The sequence below is a fragment of the Artemia sp. Qi Xiang Cuo genome, chromosome 14, assembly GCF_049724085.1.
Source record: "Artemia sp. Qi Xiang Cuo chromosome 14, ASM4972408v1, whole genome shotgun sequence".
Classification (NCBI taxonomy): Eukaryota; Metazoa; Arthropoda; class Branchiopoda; order Anostraca; family Artemiidae; genus Artemia; species Artemia sp. Qi Xiang Cuo.
The window spans coordinates 2,870,939-2,891,766 of record NC_142807.1 but is presented as its reverse complement, the minus strand read 5'-3'; the positions used below and the strand labels follow the sequence as shown (position 1 = coordinate 2,891,766).

The following is a 20,828-nucleotide window of genomic DNA, read 5'->3' as shown; positions in this document are numbered from 1 at the left end:
TAACTGCATTGCTCCAGCATTCAGATTCTTCAGACAGCATCTTTTTATAGCTGAAAACATACTCTATAGACATCCTGTAGAAAATGTTTGTCCATTTTCCTGTTTTGGGGTATCAAACGCAATTTTACATTTCACCCGAAAGCCACAAGGTTCTTCTTTTTGTCTTCAATGCATAAATATAGTAAGTGAGTTTTATCCAGTAAAGTTCAAAATTCCAAACTCCCATGGAAAATCATTCTGGTATAAAGAAGCTATGTGGTACTAAGAAAAAATCATTCGACTTGGTAGCCGTTGCCGTTATATTTCTGTGGTACCCCACCTGTTTTTGACATTACTTGGGACTCTCCTTCTGCTGAGGAGGACCATGAATAATAAAAATATCATTCTTATAATAAATATATATAGTTAATAATAATAATGCTTATGTCGTTTGAGTTAAAAGTTGAGAAATATTAATACAAAACGTAGAATTCCAAGATGTTAGACCATTTTCAGTGAAAACTTTAGCATTAAAACAATTTATTTTTGTTCGGTAACTGTAACTTTAGACGTTTATTTCAAATTTCCAAACATGAGGCTGTCCTTGGCTTTTTTAGGAAAAATTGCTCCTGGTAATATCTACATAGGGTAAGAGATACTTTAGCGTATAAGGTATAGCATAGAAAGGTAGCTGCAACTAATTGCATGATTTTTTTTGTGCTCTTTTTAAATACATCATGATCATTGTTCTGACATTGCACCTGTCTCTCCACTGATGGTTCCAGATAGGCCTATAGCTCTAGGAATAAGTTCTACCAAATCATATTATTGAGTTAGAAATAAAGTGAATACACCATTCGATGCCTTTTTTATGCTGATAACGAATATAATAATCATTTCTATCAGAAATGAATTTCAGCCCCCCCCCCTATATATACCTAACCTAACCCTGAATTGGCATATATAGGAGGGGGGGGGGCTGAAATTCATTTCCAATAGAAATGATTATTATATTCGTAATCAGCATAAAAAAAGGCATCAAATGGTGTATTCACTTTATTCCTGACTCAATAATATGATTTTGTAGAACTTTACCCCTCAATCTAAATATAACATCCATTTGCATCACAAATGAACTTTACTCCCATATTAGCCATTTGGTGAATTCAGGAATGGTAGGCCTAATTATTATTTTTCTGAGTCTTAGGCTAATAGTAAAATGCTATTAAGAAAACCAATTTGCAGAAAGGCTCTTTTTAAAAGAGCCTGAAACCCCTCTAAAATGACATCACAGCAAAACTGACATAATTTTTAAATGGGTTTCTAGCTCTTTTTATTTTTTTTTGTGAATTTGCATACAGAATAACATTTTACTTTTAAGACTAAGGTAAATAGTGATTACCATTACTGAATCAGCTATAAATAGAACTTTTTTCACACTAGCTAATTGTTATGTTTTAGAATCATGCAGGCTAAAAGAGACATAATTTGCACTTTGGTTTACTTTAAAAGGAACATAATTTGCACTTTACTGAAAAAATATAAATGTTTTTACTTTCATGACTTTAATAAATCAAATAATATTAACATTTTGATTACTAAATATCAGTATATGTATATTAAACTGACAATTCACATTTATTTGTATTTTTTTCAGCAAAGTGCAAATTATGTTCTGGCTTTGGGAAGGCATAGGGGTTTTGAGCCCTACTCATGCTATTTTTGCTTGTTTTGAGTTTGAATTGGTTATTTGTTATAGGCCTAATTCCTGTTTGTTTTGGGTTTCATTTATTTATCAGTGCTGATTTGTGGTAGTTTCACGCTTGGTAGATTATTTTATTTAATTTTTGCTCATTTTTGGTTTAATGGATTTCTTTACTTTTCTTTGAAAAACTTATTTTGTGGAAAATTTTTTTTAATAAATTTCTGTTTGTTTTATATTGACACAGTCTTTTCAGGGAAAAAGAAAATAATACTTTAAGTCTTTTCTTTTTTTAAGACTTTATAGTTTGGCCTGCTATTTGTATGCTGGAGAAAAATGTTAAGCAATTTATAACAACATGCACCCTTTCAAAAATCTGGACATAAATAGTAGTGTTTAATTTAGTTTCATACCTCCTCTAGTTGACATGAAATAGAAAACTTGATACCATTTGCAAAAAAAAATCTGTTTACTTTCTTTGATAGCTTGGATATGCTTACCCTATTTTGATTTGGTTAAATTTTAAGAGCAGAAGTAGCCCCAAAAGTTTGAACATAATACCCTCAGTCATTCTAGGGATATTGCTGAGATGTCTTATTGGGATTTACCATTAACACAGTGCATTTTGATTTAATTTTAAGGCAACATTTAGTTTTTAAACATAATGGGCAAATGGGAGGGTGGGCATGGGAGGGGGACTAAATGCCCTCCAATCACTTTTGACTATTAAAAAGGACATTATACCTTTCTATTTACAATCAAATCAGCCTTTTTCGAAGTTCCTATGACAGCTCCTTTGATAAAAAATTCCCTGGTCTAAAAAAAAAAAAAAAAAAAAAAAATAGATTGTACCCACATTAATCTTTACTACAAAAATGTCAAGCCTTCCAATCACTTTTGACAATTAAAAAGGGCACTAGCCTTTTCAATTTCAAATCAAATGAGCCCTTTATGAGTTTCTACAATAATGCTTTCTATAAACACCTTATATGCCCTTGGGGCATAACTGACAACCCTTGCCCTGAGGGCTGTGAGGGGGCTGTCATCCCCAAAGACATAATTTCCAGAACTTTCAACTATGTTGAACAAAACAGCCATCTCAAAATTTTTATTGGATGTGTTTGGGGAAATGGTGGGTGTGAGAGGAGGGTTAGTTGCCCTCCAATCACTTTTGACTATTAAAAAGAGCACTAGCTCTTTCAATTTCTAATCAATTGAGCCCTTTTGAAGTTTCTACGACAAAACCTTCTATAAAAGCCTTATATGCCCTCAAGGCACAACTTACAACCTTTGCCCTGAGGGTTGTGGGGGAGGGGAGGGTTATCATCCTCAAAGACCTAATTTCCAGAACTTCCAACTATGTTGAACAAAATGAATGTCTCAAAATTTTGATTGGATGCATTTGGGAAAATGGTGGGCATGAGAGGGGGGTTAGTTGCTCTTCAATCACTTTTGACTATTAAAAAGGGCTTTACCCCTATTTCAAATCAAATGAACCCTTTTTGAAGTTTCTAAAACAATTCTTTCTATAAAAACCTCATATGCCTCCAGGGCATAACTTACCATTGCCGTGAGGGCTGTGGTGGGGGTGGGGTTGTCATCCACCAAGACATAATTTCCGGAATTTTCAACTATGTTTAAAAAAATGGCTATCTGAAAATTTTGAGTGTATGTGTTTGGGGAAATGGTGGGTGTGAGAGGGAGACTAGTTGCCCTCCAATTATTTTCGACTATTAAAAAGGGCACTAGCCATTTTAATCTCCAATTGAATAAGTCCTTTTTGAAGTTTCTACAACAACGCTTTCTGTAAAAACCTTATATGTCCCCAGGGCATAACTTACAGCCCTTGCCCTGAGGGCTGTGGGGGGGAGGGGGTTGTCATCCTTAAAGACCTAATTTCTGAAACTTTCAACTATGTTGAACAAAATGGCTATTTAAAAATTTTGATTGGATTTGTTTGGGGAAAATGTGGGCCTGATAGGGGGGTTAGTTGCCCTCCAATCACTTTTGACTATGAAAAAGGGCACTAGTGCTTTGAATTTCCAATCAAATGCACCCTATTTCAAGGTTCTACAACAAAGCTTTCAATAAAAACCATATATGCCCCCAGAGCATAACTCTTCACCCTAGCCCTGGGGGCTCTGAGGGGGAGCAGTTGTCATCCTTAAAAAACCTACATTCCAAAACTTACAACTACGTTGAACGAAATGGCTATCCCAAAATTTTGATTGTATGCTTTTGGGTAAAAGGTGGGCATGGGAGGGGGGTTAGTTGCCCTCCAATCACTTTTGACTATTAAAAAGGGCACTAGCCCTTTGAATTTCCAATCGAATGAGCCCTTTTTAAAGTTTCTACAACAAATCTTTCAATGAAAATCTTATATGGCCCCAGGGCATAACTTATAATCCTTGCCCTGAAGACTGTGGGCGGAGTGTCCTGCTAAAAGATATAATTTCCAGAACTTTCAACTACATTGAACAAAATGGCTATCTCAAAATTTTGATTGGATATGTTTGGGGTGGGCATGGAAGAGTGGTAGTTGCCTTCCAATCACTTTCGACTATTAAAAAGGGCACTAGTCATTTCAATTTCCAATTGAATGAGCCGTTTTTGAAGTTTCTACAACAACACTTTCTATAAAAACCTTATACGCCCCCAGGGCATAACTTACAACCCTTGCCCTGAGGAATGTGAGGGGGGGGGGGTTGTCATCCTCAAAGACCTAATTTCCAGAACTTCCAACTACGTTGAACAAATCGAATGATACCAATCAATTCCATTTGATTTCCAATCGAATGAGCCATTTTTCAAGTTTATACAACAAAGCTTTCAACGAAAATCTTATATGCCCCCATGGCATTACTTATAGTCTTTGCCCTGAAGCCCTGACTGTGGGTGGAGTGTCCTGCTAAAAGATATAATTTCCAGAACTTTCAACTACATTGAACAAAATGGCTATCTCAAAATTTTTATTGGATATGTTTGGGGAAATGGTGGGCGTTGAAGGGGTGGTAGCTGCCTTCCAATTACTTGGAATAAACTCTTAAAAAGGGCACTAGTCCTTTCAATTTCCAATTGGATGAACTGATTTTGAAGTTTCTACGACAACACTTTCTATAAAAACCTTATACGCCCCCAGGGCATAACTTACAACCCTTGCCCTGAGGAATGTGAGGGGGGGGAGGTTGTCATCCTCAAAGACCTAATTTCCAGAACTTCCAACTACGTTGAACAAAATGGCTATCTCGAAAATTTTATTTGATGTGTTTGGGGAAAAGGTGGGCATGAGAGGGGGTGTTAGTTGCCCTCCAATCACTTTTGACTATTAAAAAGAGCACTAGCCCTTTGTATTTCCAATCGAATGAGCCTTTTTTGAAGTTTCTACAACAATACTTTCTGTAAAAAACCTTATATGCCCCCTGGGCATAACTTATAACCTTTGCCCTGGGGGCTGTGGGGGAGTGTTTGATCTATTTTGACTATTATAAAGGGCACAAGCCACTCCAATTTCCAATTGAATGAGCCCTTTCCAAAGTTTCTAGGACAACTTCTTCAATACAAACTGCCCTGGTCTAAAGGAAAAAAATAATAAATAATTGATTGTGCCAACATTATTCTTATACGCCTTCAGGGCATAACTTAAAACCCTTGCCATAAGGGCTGTGAGGGAGTGTCCTCCTCTGAAACATAATTTCTATCTGGAAATCAACTATGCTAAAGAATAGGCTTTCACAAGATTTTGATTAGACTTGTTTGAGGAAATGTCGGGCATGGAAGGGGTGTTAGTTGCCTTCCAATCACTTTCGACTATTAAAAAGGGCACTAGCCGTTCTGATTTCCAATCAAATGAGCCCTTTTCCAAGTTTCAATGACAACTCCTTTGATACAAAGTGCCCTGGTATGGAAGAAAAAAAAATAAGTAATACATTGTGCCAACATTGTTCTTTACTTAGGCAGTGCTATTGTGCTGCCTCTGATATTCAGAATGTTTCTGTTAATCAGGTTATCTTGTTTCATTCCAGGGGGGGGGGTTACTCAAAGTTTTTTTCTTTTTTTTTGGGGGGGGGGGGTTAAAAAAAAACATAAGAAATTTGTTTATATCCATTTTTGTTACATTTTTACAAGTCAGACAAAAATTTCGGAGGGGATTCAAACCCCCTAACTTCCCCGCCCTGGGTACTGCCTTGACTGTTATCCACTTTTTAAAATCATTTTTAGTAAAATTTTGGTTAATGCTCTACTCAGTCACAGATGAAGATAGATTCTTTTGACCAGGAACACAAAATGGAATTTTTCAAATTTATAGCCTATTATACAATAGGCTATATTTGAAGATGGAGAAACCCTAAAGAAATAGGCAAGCTTGCAGAATAGCTACTCTCTAGAAGCAGACATACTAGAACAAAAAGATAATTATTTTTAGATTGCTAATTTATTGCTCTTTTCAATGATTAAACATGCCTTTATGCCAATTCATCCTTAGTCCCTTCCCCCTTATGCAGCTCTAGGCTATATGCAAAACTCACATAAACTAAAAATGATTTTGTTAGATACCTATTTTTGTACTCCTGGGCTGTAAAAATATTGTTTGAAATTATTTGAAAATGTGGTAAGAATGGAAGGAATCATGATAATCTGACTAATAGAAATATGCTGCATAATATGAATTAAGAATTTTATTTTTTTGTGGTTTCTTTTGGTTTTCTATACATCCTAGGACTATATCTGGGACCAACAGGGGGGTGGTTGAATTGCCAGAGAAGCAACCATAATATTTGGAAAGAGTATAAAACAAGAAATCAAACAGCATGACTTGTATTTCATTAACATGCTTTCTTTCCTAATTCTTGAGTGTTCAAGTTATTTAGTATTCAATAGAAAAAAAATCACAAAAATACAAAATGAATCACCCATAGTGGGGTGAACTCATGTGTGAGTCATACACTCAACTATAAAAATAAGTAAATCCGTCTCTAATTCCCAGAATAAAAATATTTCCCTTTAACTCTCCACATGGTAGCAAAACAAAACACCCAATAAATTCAAGACAATAACCAAATAAAAATAAATAAAATGAGGAGCCCCCACCCCAGAATTCAAGTTATATTAATAATTACTGATTAGATGTTTTTAAGCAAGTTTTTTTTATTAACTATGGATTTATTTCAATTTACAAAATATTTCATCAGGTCAAGAGCAAGAAAACTGGTTAGCAAAGAAGACATGATGCACTACAAGGTGCAATGAAATAGAAAAATATATTATAAGGCTGTATCTCGGACCATTAGGAGGGGGGAGGTCCTATATATGGAAAACAATCATGATGTTTTGAAAGAGCAACAGTTCCATGCAAAGTGGCAGTGTTTAGAGCTTTCAACTCATCCTCAACAAGAGTAAGACAACTTTTACAAGTCCATTTCATGCAGGTATTTAGAGTTGTCACAACGTTGCTCTAGCCGCAATACACATCTATTAGTTTTTGAAGGACTATCTCTTGCATGTTTTTCAGGCCTTGTGGCATTGTCATTGCTAGTAGATTTTGAAGAGGCTTTAGGCATTATTAGCATGGAAATACAGACAGCATGGCTTCCAGGCACACTTGTATATCAAGCTTGTGATAGTTTGCTGGGATATGATTGCCTGACCACAATTCAAAAAGATAGTTCAGAACAAATTTAACAACAGCGTGCTTTGCTATAATATAATAAAAATTGCCAGAATAACCAAACTAAACTGATTACTGTGCTCTGTTTATATCAGCTGAATCTGTTTTTATGTTGCCCAAAGTATAAAGAAAATGATTAATTTTAGCATAAGAACATATTATAAGCATAAGAAAATTGCATAGTTTCAGAAAATGTGCTAAGCACCTGAAAAGGGGTGCAATATTAATGAAATTGTTTTGCAAGATTTAACATGATTATGGACACTAAAGCAGCTATCAACAAAAATGCTAATTTTGTGTATTTGCTAAGAAGGATGGTCATCCTTGTATGTTTAGTTTTCACCCAGAGCAATTGTATCCAACCTATCCGACTGGAAGTTTAAAGATCTAATTCCTTTTTAGGGTAACAAAAGACATCACACTATTTCGAAGTACCGGTTTTTGGCATTTTATCCTGCAAAGCTACAAGTTTGGCCCAATTATGGCAAGAATAGTATCAAGCAATAATTCTGACTATTAGGAGGTTATTTGTGTAGCCTCTTAGGCATAGAGGCCATACAGGCCCACAGTATAGCATTTGTCCTTAAACCTAATTGTAGCCCATAAGAAATTAACTATTATTATAGTCCATTTGTCTAATAAAACTAATGGCTATAATTAAGCACCAGCTATTATAGTGGTGTCAGCTGATTTGGGATGGGAATACCTAAGACCTTAAAACTACATTTTTAGACTCATGTTTTTAAATTTTACATGAGATTTGCTTCATGTGAATATGGATCTTATGAATGAAATAGGATGATGTATTATGAATTCTGAGAGGGTGCTAGGATGACCCAATACTGGTGCTGTGGGATATGAACATGCCATTAATGCAGCTGACAGGGGGATAAAAGTTACCCTCATATTGGAGAGGCAGTAGTTTTTACTGAAAACATCATTTTAATAAACACTTCCATTATTGTAAAAAAAGCTAAGGTAAAGTGTAAGGAGCGGGTATGTGATTAGTTTGAGTAGCATTCCAGATGATTAGTGTTAGTTTTAAGTTTTAGTGATCTTCCTTTACTTGGATTTGGAAAAGTGAGTTTTTTTAAACTTGACTTTAAAGAGCATCTTTATCCCATCCCCCCCACGAAAGTTGGAACATGCGCTGATGTTTTAACCAAAGTCAAGACTCACACTAGCTCAACCATTGCAGTCACCTCCCATAACAATTAATGCCCTTGAACTGTAATTACACTAGCACTGTATATTTTTACATAGCCTTCCAAAATAATTGAAGATATTACATCCTACAATTCAGGGCTGTCATCATCAAAATATTTTGCTGTTACTCTTTATAAAATGTTTTGTTTTATTGGGGAAATGCTTTCATAGGCATCTGTCTTTTACACCTTCATTAATTTTAGGTTCAAATTCTGAAATGTCAAGACCTGCCTAACTTGAATCTACTTACAATAATGCAGAAGATATCAAATAAGGAGTGTTAGGCTTAGACCAGGCTGATGTATAAAAATCCTAAGGAAGCTGCTGTTGGGAATGAACAAACTAAGAATACCTATATGCTTAATTACATAATTATCTTATATAAACATCCAACTTTAAATACTGAATAATAGTTTCCTGCTAATTATCTTGTTACAATTATTTTTTACTTGAAGCAGTACTATAATACTCTATAAGATTTGTAATTTTTGCAAAATACAATCATAACTTCTTATCTCTATAATTGTAGTACATATTTCATGTAAACAATTTAAATATATTTGAATAATTATTTCCTCCAATTGTTTGGGCACTTCTTTACAGCTCCCTTGCTACTTGGTATTTTGGGTTGATGCCTGAGCTTACATAAGACTTATTTGTTTTTAGGAAGCATAGAGTTTATCCTAAAGTCCATGACCACACAGTCCAGAACATTCGAAAGCTGTTACAAAGAGAAGACAGAAACATGCTACTTTTAAGAAATGCATATTATAGCTGGGTAAGTAAATTATTTTGTGCTATTACTAGAAATTTAAGCTTGAAGACGGGAAAACTTTCACTTGACACTGTATGACCAGGATTTGCCCATTTTAAATGTTTCCAACAAAAAAATCAGTTACAAAATATTAATTATTATTCTGGGTAATTTAACACTAATTTTTCTGTAGCTTGAGCAAATACAATATCCTAGATTTGTATGGCTATTGCACTGAAATGTTTGTCCAGCTCTTTTAGTGGGACATAAAATTTAAATTAAGTTGCACCATCTCACCTCCAGTACACAGGTGGAGGAGGGAGGAAGAAGTCCCTACAAGCACAGCCATAAAACCAACATATTACAATCCCAGCTCTGATGGGGACACATAAAAAAGTTGAGTGTCATAAATTTTCAAATTTGTGACTAAAATGCACAGCCCTAAGCCTTTCTTTTAATTATAAATAGCTACTCTTTTCAGCTATGTAATATTTCATTTCTATCTAGTTATGGTTTTTAAAAGAAATCCTTATGAATTGTCCAAAAAAGTTGATATTTAAATCTCTGGCCTCATCATTAAAATCTGTCCTAGTTTTTCCTAGTCTGTCCTAGTCTCCATTTCTGTCCTAGTTTTTTTTTTTTGAGCATTATTGGCAGGGTTATTATTCAGGATTTCATAGTTACTGCCTCTTTGGTCCCAGTTAAGATGTAATCTATGGTGCAGCTCCTCTCCCTGTCTTACCTTTCTGTGAAAATGTATTACCATTGCTGCATGACTCATCCAGCTACTTTTTGACTTCTAATTTCGTTGTGATTATATGATAATAATTGCTCAGAGTCCAAATGGTTGAAGATATATTTTTTCGGATTTAATGTACATTTGAAACTGCTTCAAGTATTTGATTTCGATATTGTGTAGGTATAAACAGATGACATGAAAAAGATGGCAAAGATGACTATGATTTTCGGTATTTAAACGGATGACGAAGACTATGATGACTATGAAAATATGATGACATATTTTTGGAGCAAGAAGCTATTGCAAGTGTTTTGTGTACCAATTGCCTCTCTAAACATTGAGCTGGGAATTTGTTGTTTAGAGTAAACGCAAATAAACAAGCTCCTCCTCTGACAAGCTACAGTGAAAAACGTAACATTTCCTCATATTGCCCTTGTCTTAGAATCTTTGTTCTTCTAGCATTGGAACGAAATGTCAAACCTTAGCGTTAAGAGTTATGAATTAAGTGGGTTGGAGACCCTCCCCTCCCCAAACGTAGGTAATTTATGTTTTGTTTGGGTTTTAATGTTGCTCTTCAAAGACTTATGCCTCGAGAAAATAGTCTAGGTGTTTTTCACTTTTTATCATTGGAATAACTATTTTGAGTTGCAGCCTCACATCATATTCTGCCACATTGGGTTCTGGGTGAAAAAGGCGAGGAGGAGCCCTTGTTACTCCCCAATGCAAAGGGAGCTAGCTAGTCATGGTAATTTCCACATGAAAGAGCCCCATTCCAATATTCTACTGCTTGATTCTATGGCTTTATTCAATATTCCATTGAATAAAGCCATTTTGATTCAAGCAGTCCTTTTGATCAAATTTGTGGGGGATATAGGAAGGAGTTGGGCACAGAGTTTTTCTGTCAAGCAGGAATACAACGGCTTGCAATTTCTGTTTGAATGAAACCCTCCCAAAATTCTACAACTATTACATTGATAGGACCCCCTATGAAACAATGTATATGTGCTCCCAAGACATGAACTAGGACTGGTATAAAGAGCAGGTTGTTAATAGGAAGGGGGACAACTCCCCTCGTAAACAGGCCAATTTCTGTTGATTTGAGAGTTTTAATGTTACTCTTTACTTTAATGTGGTGTTACTTGTTTTTATATTAATTTAGGCCAGTGCTCCCTGGAAGTCTAGGGTTAGGCAGAAGATTCATAGACGTTAAGGAAAAGAAGTAAAATGCAATAAAATATATGGTAGAGGAAAACAATTGGACCAAAGTTATATTTGTTGGACAAAAGGGTAGAAAAGTGGAGTTTATTATACTTATTTACTATGGTCAATCCTTTGAAAATAGCATCCTTTGGCTATAAAATCAATGAAGGTTGAAGAGTTGAAATAGGGAGTACAAATAGGAGAGTGAAACGTATTTTGAGCTTCTTGCTCTAAAAATATGTTGAAAAAAGCACTAATATATTACAAAAACAATTGACGAATCATTTATTTTTTTCATGTCATCTATTTAAATATTTAAGTCAAGTATTTGAAGCAGTTCCAAATGTACATTAAATAAAAAAAAAGTATCTACAACCATTTAGATTCGGATCAATTATTATCATTTAACCAAAACGAAATCAGAAGTCAAAAACATAGCTGGACAAGTTATGCAGCAATGGTAATAAATTTTCGCAGAAAAGCAAGACAGGAAGAGCAGCTGCACTATAGATTGTATCTCAACTGGGACCAAAGATGGAGTGACCCCAAAAGCCTGACTAATACCCTCCATAAAGGAGGATATTTTCCTCTTTTATGGGATTGCGCAAATTTACTAGTGCTAATAACTACAATGGCTTTCAGGGACTAATTCAAAATATTACTGTATGCTGAAGTTCTCTTTATGTGAAGTGGTTATTCCTTCTGTATATAACGCTCAAATTAGTATAATTTTTCGTTTGCACAAAAAAGAAGTTACTTTGAGATCGCCAAACTGTTTGGATAAAAATGAGGTACAATTTGGATTTCACGAAGGTACAACATTCTCAGGTTTCTAATGCAGTTCATTGGTAAACGTTCGCTTTTGAAACTATTCATTTGAAATTGATTCTCCTAGATATTTCTGAAAAAAAAAACATAATATTCAACTGCATATAATAAGCCTATATTCCAGATTCTATATTCCATGCATATTTTTATTCTACCAGAGGGAAGCGAGCTGTCAGACAACTGATATATTTTTATTCGAGAAAAATTAATGGTTGTCAATGATTTATTTATAAATCCTACTATGCAAAAAGACTTTTTCATAACTTTGGGCAATTACCCTTGGGGCTGGACGGGTCCTGCTGCCTTCAGAGATATATTCTCCATGTTCAGTATAGCTTGATGCAATCGATGGGGGTTGATTTATCAATGACAGCCAATGAAATTTTTTTTTAAGAAAATGGTTCTTATTCGAGTCTGTGGTCAACTGCTCACAGACTTAGACTTCGCAGACGACGTAGTACGTCTAGAAGAGGCGAAACAACGTTTGCAGCTGTCACTTGACACCATATCAGACAAGGCTGAGAAAGCGGAACTAATAGTAAACGTTGGTAAGTTGAAGAGTATGGCCACATCCAACTCATCTTTGATCATTAAATGCAACAGAAAGCAATCGAACAAGTCCAGGAGTTCAAATATCTTGGAAGTTGGGTTGAATATGATGGCGGAATAGTCAAAGAGATATAAAGGAAAATTGGACAAGCAACATGGGCATTTAAGAAACTGAAAATAGTATGCCGATGCAAAAACTAAACTTTGCGCCTAAAGCTCCGTCTGTTGAATAGCAACGTCATGTCCATTCTCCTTTATCCCAGTGGATGCTGGAAGCTGAATATCCAGCTGGAAAAACGTATCCTAGCATTTGGAAATGTCTGCCTCAGAAGAATTTTTAACATTTCGTGGCAGGAGAGGGTCACGAACGCAGTGGTCTGCAGACGAACAGGTAAACCGCCAGTCACTGATCTGAAGCAGAGAATATGGACTTATCTTGCTCATGTTCTTCGAATGTCAGGAGACCATCTTCCGAATGCTATCCATGAGTGGCAACCCGAGAGTGGGCGAAAAAGAGGACGACCGAAATACATCGTCTGACGACAGTACGACCGAGACCTGCGGAGTACCGAGCTGTCATTACAACCACAGTGGAAGGACGTGACGGCTGCTGCTCCGATCCGAGACGTCTGGTGATGCTTTGTTGATGCCCTATGTGCCACACTTGGCCATGGAGGAACTAAGGTCTAAGGTAAGGTCAGTGACGGGAGTCATTTTCAATCGATCGCAATAAGCTAAATAGAAAGGGGATTATTTCTATACTTCAAGGTTTTTGATGGAAATAGTCATCTGGAGATTCGGATGTGTTGCCATATTTGGCAGGAATGTGCCCCCAGTGAAAATGGTGTGGGAAGGGCTAATTCAACCCAATTTATGGACTATCCCAACCCAACACTGGAAAAAGCAGAGCGTAAGAAAAATACAACAAAATGGAAATATACACTTTTACAAAAACAGAATAGTAAGCCGAAGTGATCTCAAAAAAGCTTGGCTCTTAAAAAGAGTATTTTAACTTGCCATTTTGTTTCGACATGGTCCCCCCTTCTCCCTGTAAAAAAAAAAAAATGTATATGCTACTAATTTTTGATGGGTTCCTTTAAATCAATATTCATACTAAAACACTATTACGACTGTGAAATGGTTTTTCAGCCCAAGAAGCTTGGCTTGTTGTGGGCGACAAGATACAATAATCAATCTTCGAAAGAACGATAATCAGTGCGCTAAATCATGCAGTCCATACAAATTAAAGAAAAATGTGCATTTGTACTAGAATACAGCATTAAACACTTAAAACAATCGGTAGTAATAATAATAACAGTGATAATCAGAAAAAAGAAAGTAGCGAAAACAGAAAAGACCAAGTTAACGTTAGAACATAAAAAAAAGATTAAGTGTTCAAAAGTTAGGAAGATTCCTGAAAAAAAGTTCTAAATGAAGAGGAGAGAGATATGTTAGTTGGGATAAAGTTATAAAGAAAATACGACTGAGAAATGGGGACTTTTTGGTGGCCATTGATGAACGTTTAGATTTGATAAACTTCCGTGACGAATAACGTAGCAACAATGAGTACTTGTGTGATGAGGACAAGGTAAACAAAGACTGGATTCATGGTGGTAGAGTTCTCTGGTATGCTGAATCATCTAAGTTTGGGTATCCTTTGGGATTATGTGCTCAATAGATGATAGGCCTGCGTTTATGTAGCAAAAGGATAAAACCTAGGAAGACAAAACGTTGCTTTTACTGCTCTGATCTGAGAAGACTTAAGAAATTTTTGGTGTTTCCCACACAGAGCAACAATATAACAGATATGGAAACACAAAAGCATTATATCAGGTGAAAGATAAGAATTCGTGCAGTTCAGCCTAGCTGACTGCCAAATGACAAGGGAGCAAATATGTGTTTTACGGGTTTTAAATATTAAGAACCAATCAGGATTTACAATAAAGAACTTCACATCTGTGGGCTTAGGTATGATTTCGATTCCATATAATGGAAAGATAGTAGGAATAGGCTCGTACATGCGGTATGGTCGTCTATCACCTTACGTTTTGGCTGTTTAGTATCACGCCATTGTTTTTACACCACACATTAATTTTGTTGATTAATTGGTGGGCTTTGAAGGTGATTTAGGACAGATCATTTCCAGTGACGTAGAAATTACTGTCATCAGCGAAAATGACTGGATTCACGACTGGGGGAAGCCTATCAAGAAGGTCATTCATATAGATAAATCAAGATGGGGTCAAGTGCCGATCCTTAAGGAACACCTTTTTATATTGTAGATGATAAAGAAGAAAAACTTTCAACTGATGCATTCTGGGACCTTTCTAGCAGGTAATAATTGAGGCAACCGTGAGGTACTCCATGCACGTCGAAAGATGAAAGCTTTTTAAGTACACCCATATGATTAGTCAAAAGCCTTAGAGAAATCTAAGGTGGTACCTAGGACGCGCAGACCTTTGCCTAGGTTAATGTACACAAACTCGAGTGCATCAATGAGATCTTGTGAGTTTAGAGAGAAGGCTGGAAACTATACTGTTGACGTGAGGGAAAAGGACTACCAAAAGCGGACTTAGCACTAAGAACAAAAGAAGCAAGTCTTCTATAGACAAACTTTTGGTGGATTTTCGACACCTTAGGAAGCAGAGAAATTGACCTGCAATTTGAGACCAATGAGGTTTTTTTGTGTGTTGGGATAACTTTGGCTACCTTGAAATTTTCAGGGAAATACCTAATGTAAGAGGTAAGTTGATCAGATGCACTATGGGCTCTGAAATCAAAGTTAGTAAATTTTTTGAAAAGGATTGCATTTAAATTGGAGGGGCCCGAAGCCCGACTATCAGGCAAATTAGATATAATAATAGCAAATTCATTTAAGTCACAAGGGACGAGAAATAATTACTTTCTTAGGGAGCATTATTTAATGCTTTACCGCATGAGGCAGCTGAAGAAGTCAAGGTTGTGAAATACTTCTTAAAAGAGTTTGCTTCCCACTCCCTTTCTATGCAACTTCTGTCTGGATTCCGATAATGTGGGGGTGAGGAAAACTTGCCTCTCCTGCGAGAGATTGCTTAATTAACAACGGTTCATACTTTAGTAAATTTTCTTTACAATTTTGGATTTTTTCAAAATATTGTTTCTTTGCAGATGTCAATGAACTAGTCAAATCGTTTTTACGTTGCTTATATCCACCCAAGTTATCCATATTGCGGCTTCGACAGGCCAAATTGAATAGACGCGACTTTTGATAGCGTGAAATACTGCTCTGTTAGCGTTTTTAGGCGACTGGTAAACGCATTAGCTGATACATCTATATCATCACTGCTAAGTAATGATGACCAATCATATATCTTCAAGTTAGATAAGATGCTTGAAATATGTTTATTAATGGAAGTCCGGAAACGTGGCTAACTTTGTTCTCCTTTGACGACTTTATAGCAGGAGTACAACAGATAGAAAAATTGATGAACGGTCAGATAGATCTGAAAAAAAAATAACAGGCCCGAAGAAAACTTAAGGTTAAAATTATAAGAGAGAAAAATATTATCAATTAGAGTGACAGACCCCTTTGTTGGATCTATTCTAGTAAGACAGAATATAGTTCGACGAAGGCCAGAAGAAGAAATAACATAAAAAAGAGCCATCCACAACATCAGATCGCTTTTAAGCAGGTTGCAGTTTAATATCACCGAGGAGACAAGCTCGTTTTTTAGTAAAAATCACCTGTTCATATCAGTACATAAAAAAATTACAAAAAATTCAATGGAAAATGGGGTGGCTCATAAAAAAGGCAAACTGTGTCACACTTTGAAGAACTATCCTCAATGTCTATCGTCAGCGCTGATCAGGGCTGAAGATGTATTCAAGGCCGAATCTTATAGTAACTGCCAGCGTGCCAACGTAAAGTGAAATGGCACCGAAGCATTTAGTAACCTTCTTGGGTACATGGTATGCTGTTGATCTTTCCAGTTCTTATACTGGCAGTAATTCACTTCCTGAGATTCACATTTCAGTTAGAACAATGAAGTCAACTGGAAAATTATTGCTAGCCCATAGTTAAAACATTAAGGACTCCCATTTTGTCTTTAATTCCACGTACATTTATGAAGAAAGCATTAAAAATACTGTAAGCGGCTAGAGATGGCAAAACAGTCTCGTAAAAGTTAGAAGATGTGAAGTAATTACAGCACGAAATGCCTGTTGATGCTAAGATTGGATCATCAGTATGCTCAGTACTAATATAGTTACGTTTAATACCAGTATGATTGAAAACAACAGAGTTACTAAGAGAAAGCTTTTTAAGAAAAGCAAAATATGTATTTTTCATCACTAAATAACATTGTTAATAGTAAAATTGGTAGATTTGATAACTGAGTCACTATATTCGTGGCTAGGCCCAGAAACATAGGGTGTCAACATTACTGGTGTCCTCAACTCTTTTTATCTTCCCTGTACTGACTTTTAGGGTAATACGATCTGCCCACGTCACCACATCATCAGCGTAGTCAAGGTTCATGTGAAAGGTTCTGTCCTATCTGAACTCCTAGCTGAGAAGATAGGGCATTCTCAAGCACCCAATCAATACAGTAGTTGAACAAAGTAGGAGACAGGACGTAGCCCTGTTTTAGTCCGAACTCAGCAAGAAATTCTTTGATCTCTTCTCCGTAAACTCGAACTCTGCTCATTGACCCCTCATAGTATGCCTTAAGTAGTTAAACAAATTTCAGGGGCATTTCGTCATTTTCTAAAATTCTCCAAAATTTTTACCGAGTGATCAAGTGAAAGGGGGCAATGAAGTCCAGAAATATCAAGTTATACCTTTGCCCGGACGGACAGTGCAGTCTCTACCCGGACGGAAGCTGACTTAGTTTTCACGGGTTCTTTGCTCTCGTGCCCCCTTGAAGCGGTTAAGGAGAAAAATCCCAAATATATTTACTGCAATATTAATTAGACTTATTCTCCCGTATATTTTGCACTCAGTTTTGTCAGCTTTTTTTATAGAATGGGAGAATAACCGATGCCTTCCAATCCTTTGGGATAGTTTTGGTCTTCTATACTTCTTCAAGGATACCATGGAGCTGTTCTGTAGTAATCTCGGGGCATTGTTTGTATAGTTATGGGGGGAGAAAATTTTAACCTGTTTCTTTGTAGTTCTTCAGGGCCTTAATTGCTTTGAGAATTTCCGTTCTTGTTTGGGTAACCAGCTCGAAATTGTAAGGTTCCTTTTTGAACACTAGAGGGGAACTAACAGGAGTTAATGATGGGGATGGGTTAAGTAGGATTGGAAGTGATCTTTCCATCTGGTCCAACGCTCCTTCTCACAGCTAATAACTTTTCCTGATCTATATTTGACAAAATCGGACACTGCAGCTTTCTTGCCAGTCGATTCCTTGAGGATTTGGTAGAGCTTGCGGGTGTCATGTGCGCGTGCTGCTTTCTCTAATGACAAAGCAGTTTCTTCCCACAAATCGTGGCGGTTTAGACGAGCAGAGGGCTTGACTCGTCTTCTCAACTCTTTCGTAATATCTTTAGGGCGGCTAATCTTTTTCCTTTGCCCTCCAATTAATGACACGGTTCTGGTGGTAGTCTAATACCGTCGCTTTACTGAATTACTTCAGATTTGTTTGATGTGGGGGGAGACTAGATCTGATAAAGCAGCATTTTCAGGCTTGTCTAGACTTCGCATTTATATATATTTGAAGAGCAAAAATTCAAGCATTTGCCCCCCGGGGGTGGTCGTATCGTTTTTAGTATCTATGGCGCATGCAAAATTACACAAACTGACTACTCATAACAGCTAAAGAAAAAGTTATGGGACAACAAACAGTAAAAATGACATTGAATTGCAAACGAAAATGTTGTACAGCGAAATATATATGAAGAAATAATAAAAGCGATAGTTGATAATATACGTAAAAAATAAACCGAGAGTTTTTTTATGAAGGGAGCCTTAGGTTTTGCCCAAACTAAAAATAGCGCATTGATTACTACCGGAAAATGTTAAACTTTATTCATGCCAATTAGTTTTTAGAGGGTAAACTTTGGCCTAACCAAAGTGCTTGTCCTGTGCCACGAGTGAAATAAAAAGTTTGTTCTCAGCCAAAAATAAAAAAAGAAAAACGAATAGAAATACTTACAGCCCAATCGATAGCAGCTAAATTACATTGGTATTCTGTTTCATAGGAAACTATTTGTAGTGTATTGTAATTCAAGTGTTAAGCAGTTTTCGTTGGCTCTTTCAACTCGTGGTTGCTACATTAGTTAGATTTTTTTTTTTTGGGGGGGGGGGGAGGAGGGGAACTGGATGTTTCGTTTGCTATTATAAGTTTTCATTTAGTTGTTTTTTGGTTCTTATTTATAAATTCATTATCCCCTCAACTGATACTCTCTTGATTTCATTTATGGTTTTATTTTCTTTCGACCCAGCTGGGATTCTCAATACCCTAAATTTTCTTTAGTTATTTATTAGCCCTTTATATAAATTTATTCACCCTTTCAACTGACAATTACTACATTACAATCAGGGATTAGTTTTCTGTGGGACTGGCCTATGGCTTTCTCCTTTATTGAATAAAATAAATATAAATAAGTTTTGTGGAGTTTTTTGGCTGGTAATTTATACTAATTCAATTTTAATTATTTTAGGATAAAAGTGAAGAATACGAGAACAAATGGGCTGAAATGGAAGCTTCTCGACCTGTAGATGAATTAAAAGAGATTAAAAGGAGACATATGAAACCAAGTGTGACAATGTCAGATTTGCTTGATAAAATGAGATCTACTGATAGATGGGACTAGAATAATGCTGTAATAGGTCTTCTTAGATTTTATTTATATTCGTCAAATACAATTTTCACTTCATAGAAAATGTTTTTCTCCTTTTAAAGCATAAATTAGAACGGTCGGAAAATTTTCAATTTTTTAGGTCATTCATTACCGTCATAAATATACAATATTATATTGTAAATAAATATACAGATTGGGCTGAATTTGAATAAATGACTAACGGAGTCAGAAAATGTTAGAGTTGTATTTCAAATTATCATAGCAGAATCTAAAAATGCTTCAAAATCAACACAAGGTAGTAATAACTTTTTTAAGCCAAAAATATACCCAGTTGCTATTTACAGTTTACCATTGAAATTATGATTTACTAACATCTTTACAGTGAATTTATCTTAAATGTGCAAAGGATTATATGGATAAAGTAAGGTTTATATACAACACAATAAAGTTGCAAAAACGCTAGGAGGAAAGATGTGGCAGTGAAGAAGCAAAATAAATGTGAGATATCATGTAAGTTTCATAGGCACCAAACTGCTAAGACTCATAGCACGAAAGTACGTGTGAGTCCAGGGATGCAAAACCTTTGAGGAGGGGTGGTAAAAAGACAAAGAAAAGGCAAATGTTGCAAAAGATTAAAATATGGGGATTGCGAATGTGGTTGGTGGTTATCCTGCTGTCTAGGTCCATGGTACAAAAAGCTTAAGATTCTCATGTTTTGTTTGATGGTTGAAGGCTGATAAGCTACGAAAAATTGTGATTTTTGGGAATCAAGATGGCCCCAAAGGAAATGCAGTGTTTTTGAATGGGATGAGAGGAAATATAGAAAAACTTGAGAATTTTGGAAGGAGTATAGTGAGAAGAGGTATAGTGAGAATTTTGGAAGGAGTATAGTGAGAAGAGGTTTGTGAGAATTTTGGAATTAAAATTCCGAATGGGAGGATCTTTCCACGGAGGAAGTTTTCATGGGGGAAGGGACATCGTTATGAAGGGGGCGCCGGATTTCCCAGTATTATTTAAAAAAACGGTCAGGAATTTAAAAAAAAAACAACAGGTTTTATTTAGGTTTTTGTTTTTAGGTCAATTTTTGGATCTTTTTTAATTTTAGTGGAACAAAAATGTATCGTGAGCAGAACAGAACGCTGAATGGTGAAATTTACGCGCACACGCATATCCTGTATTTAAATGTATTTAGATTATTGGCATGTATAAAAACGTTCTGACACATATTTTGATGTGAGATACATCAAGTAATTGCATTTTATATGTCTCTATTTTCAATTTGGTCATATAAGAGAAATGCAGAATGTTTTAGAATGGGATGAGAAGAGGTATAGAAAAACTTTTATCAGTAGTGAGGATTTTGGAAGGAGTAAATTCTGAAACCGAGGATAGTGGAAGAGAAACTATGTAAGAGAACTGT

The 20,828-nt window shown here is 35.9% G+C and overlaps 1 protein-coding gene across 1 annotated transcript; it reads left to right on the top strand.

Moving 5' to 3' along the window:
- The first annotated feature begins 454 nt into the window (after window positions 1–454).
- On the top strand, window positions 455–19,484 carry LOC148944038 (uncharacterized). The gene is made up of 3 exons (XM_089100437.1): window positions 455–627; window positions 9,219–9,330; window positions 19,268–19,484. The coding sequence occupies exons 1-3, from the start codon at window positions 572–574 to the stop codon at window positions 19,418–19,420; spliced, it is 321 nt and encodes a 106-aa protein (XP_088956563.1). The 5' UTR covers window positions 455–571; the 3' UTR covers window positions 19,421–19,484.
- The last annotated feature ends 1,344 nt before the right edge of the window (window positions 19,485–20,828 follow it).

Excerpts from the sequence above, each read along its gene's own strand:
- LOC148944038 (XM_089100437.1), top strand. The coding sequence starts at position 572 with ATGAGGCTGTCCTTGGCTTTTTTAGGAAAAATTGCTCCTGGTAATATC. Across the intron at positions 628-9,218 it reads CCTGGTAATATCTACATAGG|GAAGCATAGAGTTTATCCTA; the intron begins GTAAGAGATACT and ends ATTTGTTTTTAG. Across the intron at positions 9,331-19,267 it reads GAAATGCATATTATAGCTGG|GATAAAAGTGAAGAATACGA; the intron begins GTAAGTAAATTA and ends TAATTATTTTAG.